Source organism: Camelus bactrianus, chromosome 31 (genome assembly GCF_048773025.1).
Source record: "Camelus bactrianus isolate YW-2024 breed Bactrian camel chromosome 31, ASM4877302v1, whole genome shotgun sequence".
In the NCBI taxonomy this organism is placed as follows: Eukaryota; Metazoa; Chordata; class Mammalia; order Artiodactyla; family Camelidae; genus Camelus; species Camelus bactrianus.
In genome coordinates, this window is record NC_133569.1 from 10,161,363 (window position 1) to 10,189,265 (window position 27,903).

The following is a 27,903-nucleotide window of genomic DNA, read 5'->3' on the forward strand; positions in this document are numbered from 1 at the left end:
GATTTTTTCTTCAAAATCTTTATCTTTCCTTGATGCAGCACTTTACCTATTTGCCAATGGATTCCAAGTAATAAATACAATGTCTTTCAATTGTGTAGTGATCCAGACTTAGCAAGTATTTTCATAGTCAAAATTCCATGTGCTTCTCCCAAGGATTCTCTTTCCTAGTTGACTGGTATTTTATTGATTGATAATGTATTCGTTTGACTTTGTGAAAAATGAGGTTTGGTAATTGGCTAAAAGACAACCCATATATTAGGAGATTAAAATAGGTTTAAAGCTCAGATTTGGGGACTCATAGTCTGGCACTCATTTATTCACTCATTTATTAAATCACTCATGTAGGTATTTTTTTCAACAAGCATTTGTTTAACCAACTTATATCAGATGCTCTTTCAAGTACCGGTCATTACTGCTTGTTGCCTGGAAAAACCTTTCCTTGCCTAGGGGTAAAACAGGCAAGTTTATTAGGGCCAGTTGCAAGCCAGGGCTCAGGAGACAAACATTTTATGACAAGTTACTTTTAACTAATTTCCGTTCTTTTTTATTCTTTCCTTTTTGTTTTTGAAAAATACTGTCCTGGACTCTCCACTTTGGAATTGATGCCTATTATGATTCCATAACATCTAGGCCCAAACTTGCTTCAGCCACTTTAGACATCCATGCCCAGCGCTCAGAAACCTGGACGTGTGGACACTTCTCCACTGCTGATGTCACTACCACACCAACTACACACAGCTTATCTGGGAGGGGAGTTCTTTGTCTAGAGCCAGACCAATGTAAACCTGCACTCCTGAACTCCCGGGAATGACAGCTTCCTATGTATTTACTTTTTTTTTTTTTCTTTTCACCTTCTCTGTGCTTTCCAGTAGACTTTCACCCAGTTGCCCTTTCATTTTCTTTTCTATAATCTCTCCTTCTGCTCACCTCCACCATTGATTATATCATTCATATGTGACACTGGGCAAGTTCACTTAACCTCAGTGGGTCTGGTTTTGTTATCTGGATAAATAGAAATAATTTTACTTACAGAGCTGTGGTGATCACTAAATAATGCTTTTAGGAGTGCTGGACTCAATCCTTTTTTTCTGGTAGTTATGTCCCTGTCTCTAAACAAGATACTCAAACTGCTATATCTTGCTTTACAAATTTAAGACCTTATATGTTGACTTCCTGCTATAGAAGTTAAGCATTGAGCTTTCTTACACCATCTTCAACATCTTAATTACATATCAAATATTGAGTTAATCAACAATAAGTGTTTGCATCATTATGACTTACATAAATGTTATTTATTACTAAGCCAAGTAATATACTGGGATGTCATATCTTTTCTTATAGAACTATTGCTTCTCCTGAAGACATTAATTGATTTCTTTTTTATGTGTTCAGTTTTTTTAACATTTTTTATTGATTTATAATCATTTTACAATGTTGTGTCAATATGTTCAGTTTTTAATGTACTTATTGCTACTTTTTTCCCGACTACCCCAAAAGTCTTTCAAAATCTATCAATAATTTTCACAAACACTCCACCACAATTTCAAACATTTATTTCTGCCTCCCGTTCTCCCCCCTGCCACCCACCTATTTGTATCCTTTTCCCTTTTGCCCTCCAGTCCTCTGTTCCCATCTGGACCTATTGGTCTCCAGGCCTGTTACAAGGTTTTCATGGGCATTCTTTTCTCTACCCTCTTCAACCCCAGGCATGAAATGCCCTGGTTTCTTAAACCCACGTCTTCCTCTTTCTTGAGTGACTCCTCATTTTATAAAGCATATCCTTTGGTAGCTTCCTAAGAATAGATGTGTAGTGGGTAAAATGTTTGAGCCTTCATGACATAAAATCTTTACATAATACTTTATACCCTCAATGGATAATTTGGCTGTGTCTTGAGTCCTAGGTTGACTATAATTATCTCTTTAAATTTTAAAAATATTGCCCTTCTGTTCTGTTATCCAGCATCGCTATGGTTAAGTCTGAAATCATTTTGAATTCTGAGCTTGTCTCTGTCTCCCTGTCTCTGTCTCTGTCTCCCTGTCTCTTTCTCTGTCTCTGTCTCTTTCTCTGTCTCCTTCTCACTTGTCTTTATTCCAAGTGTACTAAAAGTTCACAATAATGTGCTTTGGTGTAGGGTCTTCTTTCATACAGCATGCTGAGCCTTCAGGAGCCTGTCAGTGCAGAAGTTCACAAACTTCAGTTAGGGGAGACATTGCTACATGAGCCCTTTGATAATTAATCCTTTCCATTTTTTCTATCTTTTCTTTCTGAATCTCCTAATTTAAAGCTATGGGAGCCCCTGGATTGACCTTTTTATTTTCCTAGTTTTTCTTCCTTCTTGCCCATCATTTTTTCCTTTTTGTTGGACAGCAAAGTTACTTTTCAACATTTTATAGAACTTTTTAGGTTTTTTGGAGGGGAGTGAAATAAAAACATCATCTTTTCCCCCCAAGAGCTCTTTATTGTTCTGTTTCCTTTTCCCAAGTATCCTATTGATATTTTATTGGTGTAACAAATTTTCTTATCTTTATGAAGATAATAGTTACAGGTTCTTGACGTTTTCCCCTGCTGCCAGCATTGTCTGTTTCACTGAGTTCCTTTTCATTGTCATTTTCTGTTGGTTTGTTTATTTCATTGGTTGGTTTTTTGGCTTGGTTTTTTTGTTTGTTTGTTTGCTTGTTTGTTGTGCATTTTCATCACTTTCATGTGGAAGGCCTTCCGCAAATACCTAGTTATCCTGGATTGCCCATTTGTCCCTTTTAAGAGTAAAGCACCAAATGTTGATCTGAAGCACTGTGGACATGGGCAGAGACTCAATTGCTGGGTTTTACTTGGGGTAATGAAAGGACATGCCATCCTTGTGGATGGAGAGCTCCATTTGTCTGTCTCTGGAGAGCTTTTCTTGGGAGCTACTTCATTTCTCCACAAAAGGATCCACTAATCTGCCACTGGAGGGCCTCAGGAAAGGGATACATGCTTGGATGCTGGTCTCCTAAGGTAACAGGGAAAGGTGCTGAGGGTCTCACAGTGTGTTATACAGATTGTTCCTAATCTGCTTTTGGTTCCATTTCATACCACCTTACTCTCCCCAGATCTGGGCGTCCACCACCACTGCTCTTGTCCAAGCCGCCATCTTTGCTCATCAGAATGCCCACAATCAACTCCCAACTGTTTGTTCTGTTTACCTACTGGCCTATGCAAACTTGTTTTTTTTACATTTACATAAATTTAATGACATATAAATAGTGCATACATAAAAGATAGTGTTTTTAATTTAAAAATCCACCAAACAATAAAAATATACGTGTACTTAAAACATCAAAATTCAACAAAGGCCTAGAAGAACATACACAAAATCTATGATATATTTAACTTGCTAGAAAGAAAATAAGATAGGAAAAAAAGGACAAAATGGACTTCACTTCCTCTTTTATTAAAAAATATAAGAACTTGAAGTGAACATGTAAGTATGTTAAAATGTAAGTTCTCAATTGGACATTTGGATATTGTTTTCTGTAAATTCCTTTTTCCATTTTTTTTCAAAATAAAAAGAAAATAAACACAGAGAAGGATTTGACACAACATTGTAAAATGATTATAAATCAATAAAAAATGTTAAAAAAAAAAAAAAACACAGAGAAGGGCAGATAAAGAGCAATAAAATAAAAGGGAAAGTACCCCTGAGCCAAAAATTGCTTTAAAAATTTAAATATATTCCAGGCATAAATAGCTGGTAAAATATTTTAATTTCATTAAAAAAGTCTTGCTCTATTTCTGATTTTATTTGGAACATTTCTATGTGCCTCCACACTGTACAAAATCTTGAAAATGTAAATCATATCATGACAACCTGTTTAAATTCCTCCAATGGCTTCCCAACATGTTTAGAGTAAAATTCAAATTTGTTTACCATGACACACAAAGCCCTACCTGACCTGGCCTCTAACCACCTCTCCTACCTCCTCTGCTGGCATCCTAATCACCCAGGTCCCTGTGCTGTGCTCCCATCTGTCTGTCAATCACAAGTTCTTTCTCACAGGAAGCCCTTTGCCTTGGTCCCTCCTTTGCCTGGACAGCTTTTTCCCAAGAAGTGAACTTGGCTGGAACCATCTTGTCATGCAAGCCTTTCCAAATATGTCTACCTCAGAGAGATTTCCCTTGACCAACTGATCTGAAGGGTCCCCCCCTCAAACACTTTCCATATCACCCCATTGTAATTCTCTCCACAGCACTGACCACAATCTGATCTTCACTATGTGTTTCTGTACTGCTTTTTCTTTGTTGCATCTCCCTTATCCCCTATCATCCCCCCAGAATATAAACTCTACAAGTGAAGAAGCCACATTACATCCCCAACTCCAGGTACTGTGTCTGGCACATAGAGGGTGTATTAGCTTTTTATTGTTGGGTAACAAGTATCATCATTTTAGCAGCTTAAACCCACACCTATTTATTAGCTCACAGCCCTGCAAGTCAGGCATCCAGGCTCAGGGCGGATCGATTCTACAACCTAGTCAGGCCATTAGAAGCCGAAACCAAGGTATCAGCCAGGCTGAGTTCTTGAATGGAGGCAGTGGAGAAGAATCTGCTTCCAAGCTCGTCCAGATTGTTGGCAAACTCCAGCTCCATGAGATTATAAGATTGTGGCCTCCATTTCCCTGCTGTCAGCCAGGGGCTCCTCTTAGCAACTAGAGGCCACCCACATTTCCTCCCATGTGTCCCCCTCCGAACATTTAATTACTGGTTTTACCTCACAGGGTTGTTTGTATGAGAGGAATTAAATTTCTCGAGTACTTAATGCAATTTGAAGTGCAGAGTATGCTTTTTATAAATAAGTGATAGTTATTCTGTGGATGGAGAAGCGCTACTGGGCAGGTGTGAGCAGAGGGGGCTTGGAAGGGGAGAGGTCTTTTTCACACCATCCTCTCCCCTGTTCTCAGCTATAGGATGTCCCCCACTCCCCTCAGCACCTGACCACACACACAGACTTGGCCTGTAGGGACCGAAGACTAGCGCCTTTTGTTTGGAGGCTGAAGGGAACTGCAGCGTGGTGGGTATACTGGGAGGGGCATGGACTTTGGAATGAAGCTTTGCTTTCAATCTTACTTTTTCATGAGCTCTGAAAACGTTATCCTTGTCTCCTGAGCTCCAGCTTCCTAAAGGTGACCTGATTTTATCCACCTGCTCACACAGAATACAAGGAGAAATTCGGGCCGGGAACGCTCCTAACAATGGTGGAGGCTTACAGGGTATTTAATCTTCGTTTGTTGTTAATGGTATCAAATGATCCAAAAGAAAATGAATCCTTGCTTGGAGAAAGAAAAAGCTCATGGTGGGGGGGAGCTTCCTGGTCTGAGGAGCGGGGTGGCGGCGGCACTGAGGACAGAGGAGAGGAACGCTCTGTTTCCCAGTCACCTGGAGCTCACAGGCCCAGGTGGGTAAGAAGCCACAGAAAGCCATTATGTGAGCCTTGGCATGGATATGGTTGAGCAGAGCAGCTGGGCTCTATTGCTGGTGGCTTAGGGCCCTGAGGGACACTCCTCCTCTTCCATTTCCTCCTCCTCCTCCGTGGAAGGTGGGAAGAAGACTGCTGAGGAAGCTTTGCTGGCTGCTGGCATCTTGGGGGCTCTGCCAGGGGCTGGAGTCATAGGCAGGGGGGCGACTCTGGCTCGAACTCGATTTATCTGCAACTGCCCAGCCTGCAGAGAAAGCAAGCAGAGCTTTGTCTGCGGACCAGACAGAGTTTCTGACCTCCCATCCCCCTCCCTGCCGGGCCTCCTTTCCTAATTCCTTCATGTGTCCCATCCCCAGAGTGACAGCTTAAAGGCCCAGGGCAGTGGAGTCCCCTGGGCTCCAGCCTCTCCAATGCCTGTCTCCGGGCTGAGTGTCCCCCTCTCTTTGCTTGCCCACCAGCTAACTTGTGGTAAGCTCTGTTCCCATTGCTAAATCGACTGCAGTTTGGAGACATTTTTCTCTTGTAACTTCAGCTAAGACAAAGCGGGAGTTTTTCTATAGGCTCTGTTACTGAGAAACAAGGAAAAGATTAATAAGGGTGCAGAAGGAAGCCCAAACATTTTAGAACACGGATTTCAGGAAAATAAATTCCTCCTTCCATTTCTCTCTCTTCATCCCTTGTCAGTAGAGCCCTATCTCCAAGCTACGAACCTTGGGCAGCTTCTCTTTCCTCATCGATAAAATGATCATAACACTTACCTTGCAGGGATGCTGTGAGGATTAAATGAGAAAAATACATGTGAGGGCACATGCCATAAAACCTGGCAAATGACTGGGCTCAGCAAATGCTAATTTCCTTTTCCTCAGGCATTTCTTTCCCCATCTTCCCTACACTCTTCTTTCAGCAGAGACCTGTGGTTTTAGTTCCAGTGCAGCCAGTTTGCTTAGTGGAACAATGGATGGTCTGTTGAATGACTAATGAGATATCATAAACACTGCAATTAAGACACCTAAACATTACCATATGTAAATATCCGAGCAAGAGGAAGCCCCTTTACCAGGTGGGGGTGTAAATTTCTTTGCCTAGGTTAGAGCGCTGCTCTTTCCTCCTCCCTGCAGGCCTCGTTCTTCTCCCCTCTGCAGGAGGAGATCCAGGGAGATGCTCCCTGGGATGGGGAGGGAGGGTTTGGAGACAGGGGAGGAGGACTCTCTGGGATTCTGGGCATAAAGAGGGGAGAGGGAAGTACCTTTCTCAGGCCCCGGCTCTCCCAGCTTGGGTGGAGCTGGCCCTGAGGCTTGGCAAACGTGCTGCTCAGGTGTGGGTAGAGGTGGCTCCAAACCTGCAAGGGGTTGTAGGTGGGTTCTAGCTCCAGGTCGTCCAGCACGCTCTGAGGAAGAGAGAGGAGGAGCCTCACTGGGGAACTTGAGGTCACAGAAAACAAGATGCCCGGCGGAGACCCCTGAGTGTGGGAAGCCAGGGGAGGTGTGATGACCCAGGGCTTCACTGAAGGTTATAAAATAGATGCGTGTCCTGCTGGGTGTTCTGGCCCCCAGGTTTGAGTGCTTGTGCGGTAAGTGTCAGGCAGGGTACAAGAAACAGGAGCAACTCCAGGTGGTTAGGCGCACTGAACACTCTGGCCCCAGGAACTGTGTCACGGGATCCTACGAGGGACCAGTGTGCTGTGAGGGTTACAAGGGATCCAGTGTGCAAGGCTGTGAGGGAGGGTGTGCCGGTGCTCACATCTGCAGAGTAAGTACACGGAGTCCTCGGCCTGCGAGGTGAGCGTAACTGGAGGACACGCGAGCACAGCATTCCTGAGCCGTCAGGTTTTCCAGCCACAACATCCTGTGCCAGGAACCACTGGCCCTGAAGTGAGACGCCGAGTGAGCCATAGCTACTCGTGCCCACCTCTCTCTGCATCCCTGCGGCCGCCAAGCCAACAGCACAATCCCAGGCTCTGTCCTCTCTGCCCGTAAGCCAGCAGCCCAGAAGCGACGACCTGGTTCCAGTTCTTCCTGCCCAGAGCACCCCCCGACCCATCCTCAGCCTGGGGAGTCTGGCAGAGGAAATCCAGAATCCAGATCCAATATGAAAGAGGAGGAGGAGAAAACGGCCTTCAGAGCTGTTCCCTCCTTTACATCGGAGTCTCATTTTAAAGCCCTTCCTATTCTTGGCACCTGCACTGGCTGCCTTTTCCTCTTTACAAAACAGAAATAGATGCACACAAACAAAGGCACGCACACACGTGTACACGTATTGCAGAGAAAGACCCGTGAGAACACACTTGCCTCCCTCCATCTGGCCTCAGTTCCTACCCTTGCTTTCTTCTCTGCCCCTCTTCCCCTGGGGAACCACTTTTCTCTCTGCTCCCCTGTGCTTTCCCTCACTGGCTCACTCCTCTCCCTCATCTGTTTCTCAAACTCCTGTCTCTTCTCTCCCCCTCTAAGCCATGAGATCTGGGCCCACTTGCCTCCACAGTCCTGAGGCTGTCAGCGGGCAGGTCCTCAGGCAGCAAGGGGAAAGGGCTGGGCAGCAGCAGCTCCCGGGTGGCCACCGCCCTCACCAGCAGAGTGGCAGAGCAGGACGGCAGGATCACGTAGAAGGTGCTGGCGGCCTCCCTCAGGCTGTGGCCTCGGCTCGGGGGCTCCCCTTTGGCCAACAGCAGCCACTCTCTTTTCTGAAACAGACGTACGTAAACTCAGGTTCATCTTTGGTCTTTGGCACGTGTGAAGATCAGCCCCAGTCAAGGCTCCCAGAGTCCCTCTAGGGGCGGTGGGAAGGGCTGGCCCATTTCCCCCTGGCCCGGGTTGGGGGGGGGGACTTTGTCTCTGAATCATCAGTGCCCCGAGGTCTAGCTCTTAACTCCCAGGGATATACACAAAAGGGTTAACAATGCAGGGATGAAATGAAGCAGGTGTTCACTCCAGAGGGCACTAAGGCATTACTCAATGGTAAATACAGAGTTTTAAGAACTGTAATTCTTAAAAGCAGAGTCTTGTAACAGAGAATTTTGTGGAGTGTTGTGAAAATTCAGGTCTTATTTTGCTGGTGATGAAGGCCGGTTGTGTTGCACAGCTGGGGTTAGAGTGGGCTGACTGCTGAATGTCCCTGGAATGCCCAGAGAGGGCTTATGAAGAAGGTGGTCAAAGTCACCTGTGAAGACAGGAGGAGACAGAAGGGAGAGGAAAGCTTTGGTACAACAGGGAGGTGGATACGGACAGGGCCCTTGAGATCAACTCAGCCAGTCACAGGATGAAGGAAAAAAGGGGTTAGAATTCAGGGGGGCGGGTAGTGACTCTGGGTGAAGGGTGCTGCAGAACAGAGGGGTGACACTTTGCACCCCTTTTAAGCCAGGCATAGAAATGAGGGAATTTTCTGTGGTAGTTTTTCAAGGAACATCTCAAAACTCCAGGAGCTATCAGGTCAGAACTGTTACAATGATCTTTAAATTGTGACCTTTTGCTTGAGGTGGTCATCAGTTACAGCTGGTACGTAACAGCGTCTTTGCTACATAAGGTGAAAGAAAGCACACTCGCTCTGCCCACTCTGACTTACGTGAAAAGTTGGAAGAAATAACACAGGAGGAAAGGCAAAAAGGAGAAAGAAATCTTCAGGGGATAGAGTAAGTATCAGTGTCTTGCGGAAGACAAATGGAAAGCGACACAGTGAAGCAGAAAAAACCTGCTGTGGCATCAGAATTATACCCCAGAGCGCATGTGCTGGGGTGGTGGTGGTGGGGAAGAGTCTGGATACTTTAATTAGAGCAGTGTCATCATTCTGGGCTGCACAGAACTCTGAGAAGGTCTGGTAAGCCAGGCAGGGGGTAGATACTTTCAGAAATTCATGCTTTCTTAACATTGTGGCTTATATTTGGAGATTCGCTGATTTCCGAAGAACAGATCCAAAACGTATGAGAGAGCTACCTGATGCTTCTCAAACACATCAAATCAGAAATAAATGATAGAGAAGTCTTGGGGTATGTGTGCATGGGGAGAATTTGCCCCTGCTCTAAGGACGTGGCCTCTTTAAGCCTCTGGAAGAGGTATTAGGAAGTTGCAGCTCCCTCCATTTCAGTTGGCACAGGTAACTTCTGATGTGGCACAGGCTTTGGATTTTTATTATTATTTTAATCTTCTACTTTTATCCTGGTTCATGCATTTGTTTGTAAATTGTTTATTTATTAAAAATTGATTGAATGCCTATTATGTCCCAAACACTAGGCATGAATGTAAAGAAATTCATTAGACATGTTCCTTGCCCTCTTAGAGCTTATACTATATAATAAGCAGAAGGCTTGTAAACTAATGTTTGTCCAAGACTTAGGATGACCAGTGGTTCCAATTTGCCCACTTTTAGCACTGAAAGTCCTGCATCCCCCAAAACCCCTCAGTCCTGGGCGAACGGGGGCGGTTGGTCACTTTCCTAAGACAAAGTAGAGAACAGAGGATCTTGCCACTGTGGCAACTCCCTGGGGGCTGAGACTATGGCAATGTGACATTTCCTGTACTTCAGAGTTTTGGGACAAATTCACAACTGCTACATCCTGGGATTACTAAGAAACTCTGAATGTGACACACAGAAAAATTGTGATTCCCTGGAGTTTGAGTCTATTGATTTTGAGAAAATAGCTAAGATTCTGTTAGAGAACAGGTACGCAGAAAGGGGTGTGGCCTCTCAAAGGTAACTCCTGATGTGGGACCTGTCAGAGGGCTAGGATGAGACTGAGTTGAAAGGCTTTTACAGAATGCTTTAAAACTTCTGGGCTGATTTACAGGGAGGTTGGCAGAAGGCTCTGGAAGGAAGAGAGGAAAATGTACTCAATGGAAATGGGTAAATGACAAAGCAGGTATCTGAGGCTGAGAAAAGGCAGTGGCATGGGGATGTCTCAGAAGACTAACCTTTGGGGTCCTCAAATTGAACAGTGTTTAATGACTGGAGATGACAGCTAAGTACTTTAGAATATGCTTCTGCTAATTCTAAAGAAAGGAGCATGAGTTGGATGCTGAATTCAGCAGAAGGCAGGTGGAAAGGTGTCTATACTTACATTGTGGCTAGTGACTTTGGTACAGAAGGTGCCAGGGAGGTTAGATTTTAGAAGGCAGGGGTTGACTCTTACTAGAACAGGTGTGACAGGGACAGAATTGAATGGCATGCCATACTTCAAGCTCAGTCTGACTAAAGTCATCCTCCCCTACCCCTGCCCTTACTTCTAATTTTTAAGGCTTTACCACTTACCACTTTAACACTGCTGGTTGACTGGCCACTGCTCCCTCTCTCCCCTACATTTCTCCCTTTTTTCTACCCTTTTCTCAGTCTTTCAGTGGTTGGCCTGGGGTGATATGTGATGTAAGCTTAAATAATGAGACATCAGTGGAAGTTGCTGGGTGGGGCTTCTGGAAAAGCTTTGTAATATGCTAGCTTGGCTCTGCTCCCTACCATTTCTCCCTAGTTCAAGACTTGGTCTTAAGGTGCTGCAGCCACCTTGTGACCATGTGGCTGCAGGCGTAAGAATGAAATACACTTGCTATGGATGCTGCAGTGGGAAAATACAAAGAGCCTGGGTCCTGGGGCGGATCAGTGATCAACTGCACCAGCCCCAGAACTGTCTGTCCCCACAGTCTTTGCTACATGAGGAACATAAACTCTTAATTACTCAATGTACGGTTGGGATGGCTTTCTGTTAGCTGCAGCCAAATGAATCCTTTACAGATTTCAAAAAGAAGGAAGAGGATGTGGTAACTCACTTCCGGGTATATGGGGAAACAGGAGTAGAAAGGACAACTTTAATGATGTTGGTGTAGGCCTTGCCAGAAAGGCAAGTGGGAATTTATTATAGCAGGTAGAAGCTCTAATCTCACCAAACCAGCACTCCTTTGGGTTGTCATCAGTATGATGGCTTGGGACCAAATCAGCCATTAAAGAAGCTCTGACCGGCTCCTATTGGGAGTGCTCCTGAGGGGACCACTCAGAGTAGGGAAGAGCAAGAGCTCTCACTTTGCTTCGCTTGTGGGAAGAAACACATTTCATTGCCATAAGCATCTAGGAAGAGAAATCACAGCTAGTTATGGAAAAGCCAAGCGTATCTGAGGGTCTTGGAAACTGGAAGGGCATCAGGAATAAATCAGGTTAACTTGGCACTATTTGCTCATACTCTCACTCCAGAAGGCAGGGCAAGAAAAAGCAGCAGCAATATCCTCTTCTCCACTACTCTCACACCGGCTTCCATGAAGGAGACAAAGGGGAGGTGGTAAAAGAGATTTCAAACTCCAAAACATCAGATTATATTACATTCTTCCCAAGTGAACATGGACGGTCTCCAGAATAGACCATGTGATAGGCCATAAGACAAGCTACAATACATTTAGAAAGATTAAAATCTTCCAAAGTATCTTCTCTGACCATAGTGGAATGAAATTAGAAATCAAGAAGGAAAGGACGTTTGGGAAATTAATAAGTATGTGAAAATTAAATAATAAATTCCTAAATAATCAAGAGATCAAAGAAGACGTCACCAGGAAAATAAGAAAATAATTTGAGATGAGGGTAAGTAAAAACACAACATACCAAAACTTATGAAATACAACTAAAGCAGTGCTCAGAGGGAAATTTATAGCTGATAGTGCCTCTGTTAAAATAAAAAGAAGAAAGATCTCAAATCAATAAGTTAACCTTCCATCTTAAGAAGCTAGAAAAAGAAGACCAAACTAAACCTAAAGCAAACAGAAGAAAGAAAAAAAAATACTGGATCAGGAGGGAGGGTATAGCTCAGTGGTAGAGTGAGTGCTTAGCATGCACAAGGTCCTGGGTTCAATCCCCAGTACCACCATTAAAAAATAAATACTGGATTAGAAAGAAGTGAAATATACAATAGAAAGATAATAGAGAAAATCAGTGGAACCAAAAGTTGATTCTTTGAAAAGATCAATTAAATCAACAAACTTTTAGCTAGACTGATCAAAGCAAAAAGAGCAAATACCCAAGTTACTAAAATCAAAATAAAAGAGGGGGCATCACTACTCACCTAACAGAAATTAAAAGGATTATAAGGGAATATTATAAACAATTATGTGATAACAAATTAGGTAACTTAGATGAAATGGACATATTCCTAGAAAGGCACAAACTGCTGAGACTGATTCAAAAGAAAATAGAAAGTCTGGATAATTCTGTGTCAGGGGTCCCCACAACCACTCCCAGGTTCAGTGATTCACTGAGAGGAATAGCAGGACTCAACATATAGTCATACTCGTAAATATGACTAATTACAGCAAAAGGGTACAAGGGAAAATCAGCATAGGAAACAAGGTGCGAGCTTCTAAGAGTCCTCTACCTATGAGTCACACAGAATGTACTTAATTCCTCTAGCATTGAATTGTGACAGCATCTGTAAAATGCTGCCTCCCAGGAGAAGTCATTACAGACTCAGTGCCCAACATTTTGGGAGGGCTGGTCATGTAGGCACCCTGTAACTAGTACATACCAAAATTCTAGACTCCTAGAAGAAAAGCAGTTGTCAGCACATATTTTTGCACAGTTTAGGCACTCATTATTTAGGGAATGGTGGGGAACACTCCCTAAATCCAAATTTCCAGATGCCAGCCAAGGGTCCATCTTGCAAGCAGGAATTTCTAAGGAAAGGAATCTCAGGGTTGCTATATTAACTTTTTTTTGCACAAGTAAAGATATAGAATTAGCAATCAGAAAATTTTCCACCAAAAAAGTCAAGGCCCAGATAGTTTCACTGTAGAATTCTATCAAACCTTTAAAAAAAAAACATTAATCTTTAACAAATTCTTCCCAAAAAATAGAAGATGAAGGAAAACTTTGCAACTCATCTATGAGGCCAGTATTACCCTGATATTAAACCAGACAAAGACATCACAAGAAAAGAAAATTACAGACCAATACCCCTTATGAATATAGATGTAAAAATTCTCAGCAACATACCAGCCAACCAAATCCAGCAATGTATAAAAAGAATTACACACTACAAGTGGGATTTATCCTAGGAATACAAGGTTGGTTTAATATCCAAAAATCGAGCAATGTGATACACTGCATTAATAGAATAAAGGACAAAACTATATAATCATCTCAATAGATGCAGAAAAAGCATTTGATAAAATTCATGGTTAAAAACGTTAAAAAAAACTAGGATTAGAGTGGAACTTCCCGAACCTAACAAAGGCCTCTAAAAAAGCCTACAGGTAGTGGTCAAAGACTGGGTGATTTCTCCCTAAGATTAGGAGCAAGACAAAGATGTCTGCCCCTGTTACTTCTACTCAGTGATGGACTGGAGGTGTACTGAAGACCAAAGGGCCATTTGCCACATTTTTTGGACTGTTAGCCCCACTAGGATTCTGAGTATGACCCTAGAGAGGCACTCATAAAGATACTGAGTGTTTCACCATCCTAGTGCTTGGGGACTAATATTTTAAAAATTTGGTTTAGAAAAATATAACGATGTGACATTTCTTACAGAGCTAGGTGCATACTCATACCGCTTATCAGTTCTGTGAAGGTCAAAATAAATACGGCAATAGGTACATGGGTGGGAAAGGGGCAAAAATGATGAGTAGGGGCAGGCAGGCTGTGATGGAAGCAGGAAAAACTTCATAGTGAAGGTATTTAAGCAGAATCTGGAAAAACTGGAAATTAGTCAGGTGGATAGAGGGAAGGCGAAGAGAACAGCATGAAACAAAGTGTGGAAGTATGAAACAGTTTAACATATTTGGGAAACATTTACTAATTTATTAGTGTGGCTGGAGTGGAGGATGGAAGGGGCGTGGTGAGAGATGCAGCAAGGGAAACAGACAAGGCTAGCTTACAGGAAGCCCGCTGCCCTCCTGCTTTCCTAACCCCTGTCTATATGCCCTTCAGGCTGTACATTCTAACTTCATTCTGATCATTTTTTTAAAGTCTCCTGACCTGCCATCACCCCACTCTCAGCTTGGATTCTTGCTCTTGAATATTTGCCTAATATAACCAAGGACTTTCCATTTCCCCACCCATTTACAGCCCAACCAGGTCATTGCCTGTATACTCAGACTCCTGCTGGACACATCTTGGCTTGAATTCTGTCAGTTCTGTGGCCAATTAGGGCAGACATGGCCCGTAAATCTCTGGAATGTGTGTCCAGAGACTCTGACATTTTAAGTAGGAAATCGAAAGACCTAGGTGGTATTTTCATTTCTTTTTCTAGTTCACACAGACATGACTTTGTAGGAGAAATGAGGATGTGGAAAGTGTGTCACTCGCTACATAACTGAGACCAAGCAGGATGATTTGGTAATTGAAATGATGTTTTCCTGGTGATGAATAAATTCATCTAATACATACTTGGAAAAATTACATATACATATAATTCCTTACCACATTCCAGAAAGTAGTTATCCAAGTTTAGAAAAATGCAACAACAAAAAAATATAAAATAATTAGGGGGCTTAGGTGATCCAGGCAAAGGAAAAATAAGGGTAGGGCAATAATAGAGCCAAGATTAGACAAGATCATAAAAATGTAAGCCACCCACTTTTCCTGGAAGGGAGTCCCACCGCTTTTCCAGACATAAAGTCTGGAAAAAGCTATCTTGTGGGTCCTTACTGAGCAGTGAATGTATCTCAGAGAGCTCCTGCAGTCAATACGATCATGAATTTCTTATGGCTATAGAGTAGTTAAGAGTTGGGTCCTACAGCCAATCTTTCTGGGTTAAATCCTGGCTCTACCATTACTAGCTGTGTGATCTTGGGAAAGTACTTAACCTCTCTGGGCCTCAACCACCTCATCTGTAAAACAGAGATAATTCCTACCTTATAGGATGGTTATGGAGATAATATAAATTAACGTTCATGAAGTGTTTAGAACTGTTCCAGGCACACAGTAAGCACCATGAAGTGTTAACTTTTAAAATTTAATAATTATTAGATAATGTTTGTTAAATTTGAAATCATTTAATTATTCTTACATAAACGTCTATGAAAATTTGAAGAATGCAGTTAAAATACATGGCTCTCTTGTGATCTGGATTGAACTAAAAGTGAAATTTATAGAAATGGGTAGATACCACATATTTTTCAGGAAAAGACTAGGAAAATGGGATTATCAAGAGCCTTGCCTATCTGATAAAGTGATACTCTTCTGAGGAAAGGGAATTGAAATATAAAATACTTATATAAAACAAAATAATCTGTGAGGAGGACATAAAAATCCAACTTTCAATTTTCAAGTGAAAAACCAGAGAATGGAATGACATTTAAGGCTGCAGTTTCTTAAAGTGCATTTTGAGAGGGCACAAGACATTTAGAGCTGATGAGGTCTGGTGGGGCTGTCGCTTTGAATTTAATTACGGCAGTGTGCACTCTGTTCAGAAGAACTGCTCTGAAAGGAGGGTGGAGGAAGAGATAGCACTGAATGAGCTGAGCTATGCTTATACTTGTAGGGAGATGCAGGAACCTGAAAATGAGAACGTGGTGGAGCCAAGCCAACTAACTGAGGGTGAACCAGAAAATGTACTATAGACTGTCTGGTCAGATAAAGGATGCAAAGGGGGAATAAATAAATGAACATTTAACGAGCATCTACTTCTACATCTGAGTGGGTTGGAATGGCCAGAGGAAGACTGGTTCTCCTGCCTAGAACAACCAGAAACACTGAATAATATAGACACCATTTGTCTGAATGCAGGGAGAAGGTGCTGAGACGATGAAAAGGAGAGGTAGCTGAGTCTCAGAGAGATGAGAGAGTTAATGAAACCTCTTTTGTCCTGAGGGCGTATGTGGATTCTGAGTTGGAGGGAGTCAGGGTGGGAACTGAGAATCTAGGATTTGCACCTGCTAAGGCACTTGCAAGGGGACAGAAAAAACTAGCAAATCTTTTGGTGGAGACTTGGCAGGGCTGGTGTGGGTGCTCAGGCTGATTTCTCACTCAGCACATTTGCCAAATACTGGGGCTGCATCGAGCAGGGGGGCAAAAACACCCAAAGAGAAAGCCTCTGGGAGTGGAGTGTTCTAGCAGACTTGGGACAGAGTGGTTAGAGTTGGGATCGTTCAAGGGAAGGGGACGCTCACAATGCACAGGGCCAGGAGCAACCCAGGGGCAGACTGAGCCTTAGCAGGACTGCAGTCCAGTCTTGGCTCAGCACAGCTCCTGGGTGGAAAAGGGTGATCTGCCAACATTCTATCTGCTTCATGCAGGGCAGGATGAACCCTCTCCAGAGGAAGCCAACACCAACTGGAGCCTCTACAATTCATTTAGGCACAATCAGCATCTTTCATTAAAATATTACCAGGTGCACCAAAAGACAGGACCAACATGTCTGAAAACCAAATGAAGAAAAAGAATAGACACAAGGCCACAGGCGATCCAGGTGTTGAGGTTAGCAGGTAAGTACCTTAAAATAACTATGATTAATTTGTTCAAGAAAATAGATGAAAATATGGAGAATTTCTCCAGAGAATTAGAACCCATAAAAAAGCAACAGATGGAATTTGCAGACCTACTAACCAACCACTATGTCCAAATCACATGCCAGACATACGCTAGGTGCTTTACGCACGCAATAGTACTTAATCATTTTAAAAACCACACGAGGTATATTTTACCGTCTCTATTTCACACGTGAGAGGGACAAGGGTCACTAATACGTGTGTGTCACACATCTCCCTTTTTGCTTTCCCTCCCACTCCACGTCTACTCATGAAAGGAGAAGCTTTGTGGTTCTGTTCTTGGATACTTTATACAGGCAGAGAGAGACAGGACCTCAGAGGGAGGGGACTGTGTCAGAGAGGCTCAGTCAGTCTATGAGAGAGAAGAGGACAGAGGTGTCCCTGGAGTGGGGATGTAGAAAGAGTTTTAGTTTCTGTGTGCGTGTGTGTGCGAAAGGCTCTTGGAACATCTCAGGTTAGATATAATTGAGGAGGGGAGAAAGAAAATTTGAGATCTATCATTGTGGGTAAAGACCACTTCCTCTTTGGTGTTCTTTGAAAGCACATATAAGTTAATTTAAAAATTACTTTTTAAAAAATATTTTTTATAGTCATTTTACAATGTTGTGTCAAATTCCAGCATAGAGCACAATTTTTCAGTTATACATGAACATACATGTATTCATTGTCACATTTTTTTCTCTGTGAGCTACCACAAGATCTTGTGTATATTTCCCTGTGCTATGCAGTATAATCTTGTTTATCTATTCTATGTTTTGAAATCCTAGTCTGTCCCTTCCCACCCCCACCCCCTTGGCAACCACAAGTTTGTATTCTATGTCTATGAGTCTGTTTCTGTTTTATATTTATGTTTTGTTTTGTTTTGTTTTGTTTTAGATTCCATATATGAGCGATCTCATATGGTATTTTTCTTTCTCTTTCTGGCTTACTTCACTTAGAATGACATTCTCCAGGAGCATCCATGTTGCTGCAGACAGCGTTATGTTGTCGGTTTTTACGGCTGAGTAGTATTCCATTGTATAAATATACCACATTTTCTTTATCCAGTCATCTGTCGATGGACATTTAGGCTGTTTCCATGTCTTGGCTATTGTAAATAGTGCTGCTATGAACACTGGGGTGCAAGTGTCATTCTGAAGTAGGGTTCCTTCTGGATATATGCCCAGGAGCGGGATTCCTAGGTCACACGGTAAGTCTATTCCTAGTCTTTTGAGGAATCTCCAAGCTGTTTTCCACAGTGGCTGCACCAACCTGCATTCCCACCAGCAGTGTAGGAGGGCTCCCTTTTCTCCACAGCCTCTCCAGCATTTGTCACTTGTGGACTTTTGAATGATGGCCATTCTGACTGGTGTGAGATGATACCTCATTGTAGTTTTGATTTGCATTTCTCTGATAATTAGTGATATTGAGCATTTTTTCATGTGCTAAAAATTACTTTTTGTCACTTAGGTAGTGCTTCTGTATACATTATTTATGCAGAGACTAAACCACATGGAGCCACTAGATTTGTTAGGGTTACAAATAGATAAATACACTGATGCTTAGAGAGGTTAGGTATGTTGCCTAAAGTTCACACAATTGGGAAATAGTGAAGCTGTCAGGACCTAGGGCCATCTAAGCCTGAAGCTGATGCTTTTCATGAACAATACAAATTATACTTTATCAAGACAGATTAGAAAACTGCCTTGCCTTGACTCCCCAGAAAGAGAGATAACAAAGGGAGAATTTCTACTCTAAACCTTAATTTGACTAAGGTGGAGGAATTAGCTGGTAAAATGGAGACATGGTAGAAACTCTAGGAAAAGGCAACCAGGTTATCCCGGAATCTGGGTAGTCAAATTCATATCATAGACTTTAACTCAAATCATAGGATACATATTTAAAAAACTAATTAAAATATGCTTTTCTCTCAAAAGAAATAGAACATACAAAGGTCTAATGATAAATATAGGCATCCAGGAAGGCCTCATTGCAGAAGCCCCATCTGAGCTGAGTCTTTCAGAACAGGGTGGGATTTGAACAGATGGAGATAGGACAAAGGCCAAGTTGAACGTAAGTTCAAAGACAGGGCGATTTAAAGTTTGTATGTTAATTTGGATGGACTGTATGTTACAGGGAGGGAAATAATGGGAGATAAGGCTGGAATTTGAATACCTGAGTAAGGAATATAGACTTTAAAGTATAATTAATAGTAAGTCACAAAATAGGTTTAAGCTGAAGAGTGGCAGGTTCAGTGCTGTGTTTCAAGAGGATTAGTCCGGTGGCAGTATGGAAAGTGGATTGGGAAGGGGAAACACTAAAGAGACTAAGACAAATTACGAGATTATCGCAGTATTAAAGGAAAGAGGTAAAAAGGGGCTTGAACTAGGAGAGTGATAATAAAAATGAAGAGGGCAAAACATACACAATAGATGCTATGGGGTTAGAGCAGGCAAGCCTTGAGTCATGGAGTTCTGGCGTCACAGAACAGTATGTGATGGGGGATGCTCCAGCAGGGTTAATCTGGTCTAATGCGCAGTGCAAGTCAGAAGAGGGAGCGATCAGAGATAGGGAAGCCAGTTAGGAGTTTACTGAAGAAGTCTTGGTGAGAACAAGCAGTGGGGATGGGAAGGAAAGGACAGTTACAACTCACATCATAAGAAACAAACTGATATGACTTAGTGATGAAGTGGGTGTAAAGGCCAAGGAGGCTGAAAGTCACTGAGGTTTCAAGCCTGGGTGAGCAGACAATGGCGGTGCTGCTATTAACAGAAAGACAGAAGTCAGAATGAGAACTTAGCTGCAGGGGAACATCACACCATCATGAAGAGGAACAGAAGTCAAGAGATTCAAGCGGGGAGCTGATGACATATGACAAAGGTGTAGGAAAGAGTACAAAACCAAGGAGGGAGTTAAGGAAGTGCTGAAAACTTGTAGTAACAGGACCAAGAAGGTCTCTAAATAAGTCTTGTCACATAGTAAGGACTCCAAAAATATTTGTTGTTGAATGAATGAGCAGAAGCTTGTGAAGAATGCTTCCCTCCATAATGTTGGTGCTTGGAGATGTCATGCGAGAAGCAAGAAGGAAGAGCCATTCAAACACCATTTTGCTTCTCCCTTTCCCAGAAAAGGAGTGTTGGTCTTGGATCTGAATGAGGTGGAACAAACACAGAGTAGAGAGGACAGTAGCACAAGACGGGTAAGAAGCAAGTACCTAGTATCAGTTTAAGTGAATTCGAGCCCAGGGAAGTACAGATGCATGGGGTGGTACGTGGAGGGAGAATGACCCTCACTGTGGTGGCCTGTGTTTACCTGGCTACACCTGGAGAAGGGCATTTAGCCAAGGAGTTCAAAGCACGAATTAATACAGTCAACTGAATTGCACTCAAATTCTGACTTGCCCACTTCAGTGGCTGTGTAACCTTTTGTAAGTTACTTGATTTCTCCAGACTTCAGTCTTCTTCATCTGTAAAAATGGGGACAACCATCTCTATCTCACATAATTATCTTGAGGATTAAATGAGGTAAAGTACTCAAAGAGCTTGGTTGAGTGACTAGCACTTAGTAAGTGCTACAAAAAATGGGTTATCTATTAGTGATGGCTCAGCTACAGCTTGTGAGTTTCCACACGAGAGAAGTGATCAAGAAGAGGTCTCTGTGGCCCCTAGCACAGTACCTGGCACACAGTGCTCAGTAAATACTTGTTGAATAAATAACTAGATTCTCAGACCCCGAGTTCAGAGGCAGAGAGACTCTGATCTTACCTAACATAAGCCAGACGGAAGAGAATACTCTTGCCCATCCTTAGTGTGAACTATTATGGCTACACAGTATTCATTGTTTGGCTGAATTATTGTTCCCTTTACCTTTCCCCTATTTCAATTTCACCACTTCTCTATTTAACCATACCCTCCAATTTTTTTTTTTTTTTTTTTTTTTTACCATTGTAAATAACACTGAGATAAGCATGCTGGTACATAGACCTTTGCTCCCGTTTCTGATGGTTTTCTTGGGCTGTTATATTCCCAACATTGGAATTGAAGTGTTGAAGGGTGCCATTTTCCAGAAAATTTACACTCCATCTAGCAGTGTATTAAAATGCATGTGTTTAAAATATCACGTACTATAAGAATGTACTGGTGCTTACTTCAGCAGTGCGTGCACTAAAATAGAAATGACACAGAGAAGATTAGCATGGCCCCTGAGCAAGGATGACAGGCAGATTCGTGAAGCGTTCCATATTTTTTGACACAACATTGCAAACTGACTATACTTCAGTGAAAAAATAAATTAAAAATGTACTGAAGTCCCCTGAGAGAAATTTCTCCCGAGGGGCTCCCCAAGACCCTGAGGAATTAGGCAGAATTGGGCATAGGAAATGGAGCTGCTGGGCTTTAGCAGTGAGGAGGTATCTATGGTCTCTGCTCTGCAAAGACAGATGCGTGTTCTTCAGATAGGAAACAGGAACTCAGTGGGCGGACTGTGGGCTAAAAGGGAGTGTGGGCTTTGAAACAGGAAAAAAGAAGTCTGTTTCTGATAGTGAGAGAGATGCATTACCGTGCTGTCCTGATCTCCCATATCCTACCGGGTCAAACTGTTATTCCACACCCAGTTAGCACTCATACAGTCTTTGGACTGTATTTGCAGGTGTTTTATTTTGCATTTAAACATTTGTGCTTTATTTATTTTTTATTTTTAATTTTTTATATTTTTTAATTAAAAAAATTTTTAATAAACATTTGTGTTTTAATACACTGCTAAATGGAGTGTAAATTTTCTGTTTCATGTATAAGCTCTTTTAGTTTTTCCATTTCAGGAAATGCTAAATCAGAAATCAGGCCATTATTTGATACGTTCCTCTTCCTCACTCCCTACCATCCAATCCTTCATCAAGTTCTTTCTCTAAAATGTGTTTTACTTTTCTCATCTTGACTTCCCACATCCAAGTCCAAGCCACAACCATCTCTTGCCTAGACTCCTGTAAGTGCCCTCCTACCTCATTTTTCTTGTTTTCATTCTTGCGTCTGAAAGTTCGTTTCCAAATACTGGCACAATTACTAGCTTCAAAACTTAAATGGATGATGTCCTTTCTAACGATTTCTTTCTGTACTTAATGTCCAATAGTCCTTAACGTGGCCTACAAAGCTTTGTGTGATTCGACCCCTGCTCACTTTTGGCTCCCCATCTTTGGCTCTCTTTCCTGGCTTTTTTTTTTGTTTCAGTCACAATGGTCCTTCCATTCTTTTTTAATTTTTTATTATTTTTTTTAGAAATTTTTTTTTGGTGGGGGGAGGTAATTAGGTTCACTTATTTATTTATTTATTCTTAGGGGAAGTACTGGGGATCGAATACAGAATGTCATGCATGTTAAGCGTGTGCTCTGTCACTTGAGCCATACCCTCCCCAGAATCCTCCCCATTCTTTTTTTTTCCCCGATCTATTTACTGCAGCACTCTTATTTCCTCATAATGACATGTTGCTGAGGCCTCATGTTCTCACATGACAATAGAAAACCAAAATCTGTTTGTCATCTCTTAAAGAATTGAGAATTGCATACAAAAACCTTACATAAATTAACAGGATGAATAAATTTACATGTGTGAATGTAAACTGTTTTCCAACTCAAGGCAAGTAACAACCCTCGGTGTCCTGGCGGGAAAACATCGGGTAAGAAAGGAAAGTGGGTCGTAAGGCTCGGACCTTCCCAAGCCCGTCAGGCCGGCGAGACAGAAATGACAATGTTTCAGGACTCCTGCAGCTTCTAGAGAAATCCTGGAATCGGCGGCTCTTACACGTTAATACCCTGCACAGATCTAGAGACTCGGGGTCTCCCGGGTTCGCATCAAGCCAACGGATTTCTCTTTCACAAACTTGTTCTCACCTCAGACGCTACAAGTGAGAACCACATGTAAACAGGGGTTTAAGTCAAAGATAAGCACAGGGTATTAAACATGTACCGAGGGAAGAGCTGACTTGGATACAAGGTCAAGATCAGCAAGAAACTCTACCATCCAGGGCCGATGTCAGACACGAGCGTCAAGCAGCCCTCCCCATTCTAGATTCGAGGACCAGCTCTTTCCAGACTCGGGGTCTTTGCACATGCCCTTCTCGGCACCTGGGATGCTCTTCTTGCCGCCCTTCACCTTTCTAATTCCCATTTCACCTGGCAGATCTCAGTTTCAATGTCACCTTCACTTTTTTATAGCAGCCTCTTCTTTTCCTTCATAAACTTCTCACGATTAAGAATATACATGTTTAATCCCACCTCTGCCATTAAAGAGTAAATTTCTTGAGACCGTAGATAATGTGTATCGTAAGAGACTGACTATCTAGGGCTTGGCACAACGTCTGGCCCAAGTGCCCGTCACTGAAATAAACCATAATGTCCAGCACGATGATAGGAAGAAAATAGGGTTTAAAATATAGTTACTCATGGAAAATTTCTGGTTGCCATTTAAATATACAAAATTAGGGATTTTCAACTTTAGTGTCATATAACTGAATTCAGGAATTATTCACGGTAGCGTGAAACCAACAAAGGCAACTCATATTTAGTCCACGTTTCAGAGGACGTCCAGTTTTCCTGTCCTCTTGTGGACTGGGGCAGGTTTGGGATCAGGGCAGGCTTGAGTTAGCTGCTTTTCTGTGGTGCTTTAACACTCGCCCTCTTCCTCACCTGGTGACATGGGTACTCACCAGCAGGCTGTGACACAGAGCATGGAAATGCTGCTGGTTTGTCTCCAGCTCATCCCAGTCCAGCTGCCAACAGCTGGTGGGTCTGAGGATGAATGGGATTCCGTATGTCAGTGATTCGCAGACCCCACTGGATTTCAGAGCCCTGGGAAAAGACAATGGCAGTGAAAGTCTCCTCAGTGATATCCAGAACCTTGACCCAGATCCACTTAAATTCAGCTTAAGTCTAAGACCCTATTGTGAAGTCCTTTAGGTTGGGGCCTGTGAATTACTCAGCTTAGTATGGACAGCACCTGGCAAGGTCTCTGGCCCACAGCAGGGTCTCCGAGCCTGTTAAATGGCGCAGCCATCATGAGGTGGCTCTGACGGGTGCTGCCTCTCCTGAGCTCATTCTGTTCCATTCACTCCTGCTGCAGCAACCGTATTACACAGCAGTATGTTAACCATCTGCGTCCCAGACCTGGCTCTTTTGTGGCAAAATGCTGACAGAAGATGCATTTCAGAAAAGGATGCATTTAAGAAGGTTCCCCAGCAGCATTCATGGTCAGGCTTACTCAGATACCTGTACATGGGCATGTGATAGGATCTAGGAAACAGTGAAAGTGGTCTTTGCCATCCTTGCTAATTCCGCCCTGGCATTTATTCTCTTGGAAGCAGGAATTCTAGTCCTTAAAGAAATGGGAAGGTGGGGTAGCTCTCATGTACCACTTGCTCCTTGAGGGTCAGACCTCTGTCCTGATGTCCAAACAAAGCAGGTGCTCAATAGCACTTACTCAGTGGATAAACATCTTTCTGCTGATCTTGTTTTTCTCTGCATTCAGAGACTTTCTGGATTTTCAGTCCTCATCCAGACCTCAGAATGTCCTACTGAGGCACATCTCCCACCATCTCCTCATTCAACTCCACACACTGAGCAGACTGACCTTGCTCCTTCATACCCATACCCGCCGTTGCTGCTTTGGAACTGACTTCCTATTGCCCGCCACCTGGGGATGCCCTCTATCTCTGGACTTCCTAGCTCTGGAACCCATAAGAATAAGCATTTGCACGGACTGGAACATACTTGATCACCCGGAGCTTGTAACGAGACGCTGACGACTGGGAAGCCATCTGGTAGAGTGTGCTGAAGTCTCCTTTTGGGTCATCCATTCGCAGGGAGCCGCCAGCTGTGCCAGGGAGCAGGGACGGGCTGAGAAGTCGCTCTTGGAGATCACATTTCAGGCACACTGCAATGAAAAGCAGTACTGGGGGAGAGACTGTCCCAGGTAACCTCAGGCTATATATACGGTTAAGAGAGAACACCTGCCACACATTCTGCCCTCACCAGGCAAGTAGCAACTGGGAGGGGAGAGAGGAAAGTACAACTGGTTTGGGAAGGCAGAGCAGGTCTGGAACAGTATTGCTCTACACAATAGGAGACTTATTTTCTGGGTCCGACATGATTCTTATGTGTTTTACTTCTGGGCTGGCTGAGCAGCTCATGGTGAAAGATCTGGCTTGTGATGGAGTCTGGGAGGAACACGTGTCCTCCGCGGTAGAGGCAGCTAACACTGCAACAGGCAGGGCCTTCTGGTAATCACAGAAGGAAATTTTGCCTCTGCTGCTTCCCTGTGGCTCAGCTTTGGCAAGACTTCAGGTTAGACGAAGGAAGAGCAGAGAAGCAGAAGTCAGGCGGTCAGCTGATAGCTACTGTTTCTGCGTGAGCACTTCTAGGGACATTCGGAGGGAGGGGGAAGGGAGGGGTAAGTTCCTGAAATAGCTTAGGTTTAATTCCCCAAATGAATGGAAACTTCTAGGCCTTGGAGCATCACCGTGGCAACAGACAGTAAGTAGTTCTGGGGGGGCTTCAACTATGTGTGGGTTATTCACAGAGGATTTATACTCTTGTATTAAGCTTCAGCTCCAACAGGTGTACTCACATCACTGTGTATGATTGTTGTGCTAGGCTTGAATCCTTGATACTACGAAGGTCTTTAATAAAATATGCATCAGGTTTGAATACTATTAACAAACTAGGAATGTATGAAAGTTGAGTACTTGCGAGAAGGCTAGAGGTTGATGTCAGTGATTTATGAAATGACTGTAGTAAGTGCAACATGAAGTAAAAACAGAAGTAGAAATAATGTAGGGGAAAAAATAGGATGTCAGAATAGATGTCAGCTCTTGCTGGCCCTCCTGGGAGCAGCAATCAGACCTAGACATGAATTCGGGGTGAGACAGCTCTTGGCTCTTGGTGTGGCAGTCAGCAGGAGGGGCTCTGCCTAGGACTCCAGCTGCCCCTCATTTCCTCTGTGCCTGACTTCTCGGTTGTTGGGTCCCTGGGCTTTAGAACCAGACAGCTGTGTTCATCTGGCTGAGGTTCTCAACTCTGCTTGCAGTAAGAATCACCTAGTGGGCTTGTCAAAGGTACTGAGGTCTGGGCCCTACTCACAACAACGAAACAGGGATCTCTGGGGCTGGAGCTGATTTTGGTGTTTTTAAAAGTTCCTCATGTGATTCTTCCTGCAGCTAGGGCTGAGAACTCCTGGAACTCTAATCTCAGCAGTGTCCCCAAAGCTGGGAAAGATGTTTTAGCAGGCAGGGCATGAGTCTAGAACCACGTATGCTTCTCACCACCCAGAACCCATGTGCAGAGGTGGCAGGTCCCAAACTCAAAGAGGTAACACAAGACGCTCATGTGGGGCAGACTGTGCACTCTGTCAGAAAGAGGCCTCTGAGGGAAGTCCCTAGAGAGCAGGTGAAGGGCCTGAGGCAGCTACAGAAGCAGGTAGTGTTGGATGGAGACCCTTGTAAGGAGAAGTCAAAGTGAACATCTGAGGAGCAGTCCTCAAAAGATTCTAAAGTAGGAGACTCCAGGGGTTTTGTTGTATTTTGTTATGTTTTTCCTGTGGGGAGTCACATTTCTAGAAATCCATTGTGCATCAGTTTTTTTGAACAATGGATGGCTATAGTATGGTCTTTATTGTGCTCGTATAAACTCACGGGTGGGTCCCACGCACCCCAGAGGAGGCCTGCTTCCCTGGACCTCATTCCACCTGTGCCTGAGCATCTGGATTCCAGTGAAGACCTCCTGGGCAGAAAAGTCCAGATCTAAGTTCTACCACCCACCCTGAAGACCTGTGGATTTCTGAAAAATGACTGCAGATAAACATTCTGGCTCTGGCTGGTGCTGAAAGCCATGGAAAAAGAGAGGGCAAAGCAAAGAAATTCTCAACAGTACCATGGGCAAATGCCATGCAACAGTGGAAGGTGGCTAGCTGCAGGAGTTCCTGGCTGTTGATGGCCCCAGCCCTCCTAATGAGATAAGTGCCCAGCAGGAGGCAGACTCTTGGTTCAAAATTGTCCAGCACAAGGCAGGCTGTGTAGCTGGTAAGGACCCAGGCTCTGGAGGTGACCGACCTGAGTTTGATGAATGTCCTCTGGACTGAAGAGTAGTCAAATGCACAAAATATAGATTTCTAGTCCTAGGGGTTAAGAATGGGTTCTGGAGTTGACTGGCTTTGAATTCTGGCTTGGCTATTAATTTTCTGTGCAGCCCTGGGGGAAATGTTTAATTTCTCTAAGTTTCAATTTTCTCTGTAAAACTGGGGTAATATTACATTTATTGGTTTTTAAGACTTCCTTTTTCTAACTAACATCTCTGTATGTGTCTCTTAATCACCATTGACCGGGAAGATAATCTTTACCTTACTACTCTACTCACTCAGTAAGGATAAAATGTATTTATAAGTGATAAAAAAGCACTGTGTCACATTTAATTGGCAGCGTTTTTCTTTCTTAGTGGTACATAAAATAATGGTGTATCTTTTACTTAATAGCATCTTAGATTCAATGACATATGATTACAGTACCTGTCTCATGTTGTTATGAAGCTTAAATGGGATAATGCAGGGAAAGGAATTAACACAGTGGCTGGAAGAAAATAGATAAGTGAATTCCAGAGGATGCGACTAGGAGCAATTGGTACTATTGGCCTTGAAGACAGTAAAATCAAGGTTAAGTTGCTAAATGCATCCGGGGCCCTAGATTGAAAGTGGGGCAACGGTGGGGTGGGGTGAAGGGTGGGGGTGGGGAGGGAGGGAGAGAAAGAGCCAGAAGGCTATCCCCAGAAAGCAAGCACCAAGATATGTCTTTCCTTTGGGGGTGGAAGTCTATACCCCTTTTTCTCATTGAGCGCCCCCTCCTAAAGGGGAAGACACAATTTAAGTCTTCTCTTTGGAGCTTGGGCCCTAAGGCATCAACTTTTCCAGGCTCAGTGTGGCTGACTATACTGATGGGCCCATTTGCAGGCCTGGACACTCAGGTCCTAAGCCGACCACGAAAGGGGGTGAACTCTA

The 27,903-nt window shown here is 43.3% G+C and overlaps 1 protein-coding gene and 1 non-coding gene across 2 annotated transcripts; one reads left to right on the top strand and one right to left on the bottom strand.

The window, feature by feature from the left end:
• Positions 1 to 3,459: 3,459 nt before the first annotated feature.
• Positions 3,460 to 27,582, bottom strand: LOC105078092 (meiosis 1 arrest protein). Its single transcript, XM_074355614.1, has 5 exons — positions 24,630 to 27,582; positions 23,570 to 23,711; positions 7,924 to 8,130; positions 6,700 to 6,840; positions 3,460 to 5,697 (listed from the first exon to the last, which is right to left on the bottom strand). Exons 1-5 carry the CDS (start codon positions 24,713 to 24,715, stop codon positions 5,518 to 5,520), a joined length of 756 nt encoding a protein of 251 aa, XP_074211715.1. The 5' UTR covers positions 24,716 to 27,582; the 3' UTR covers positions 3,460 to 5,517.
• On the top strand, positions 21,013 to 21,119 carry LOC141575737 (U6 spliceosomal RNA). The gene has a single exon (XR_012503514.1). It is a non-coding gene; the product is annotated as a U6 spliceosomal RNA (small nuclear RNA).
• Positions 27,583 to 27,903: the final 321 nt, after the last annotated feature.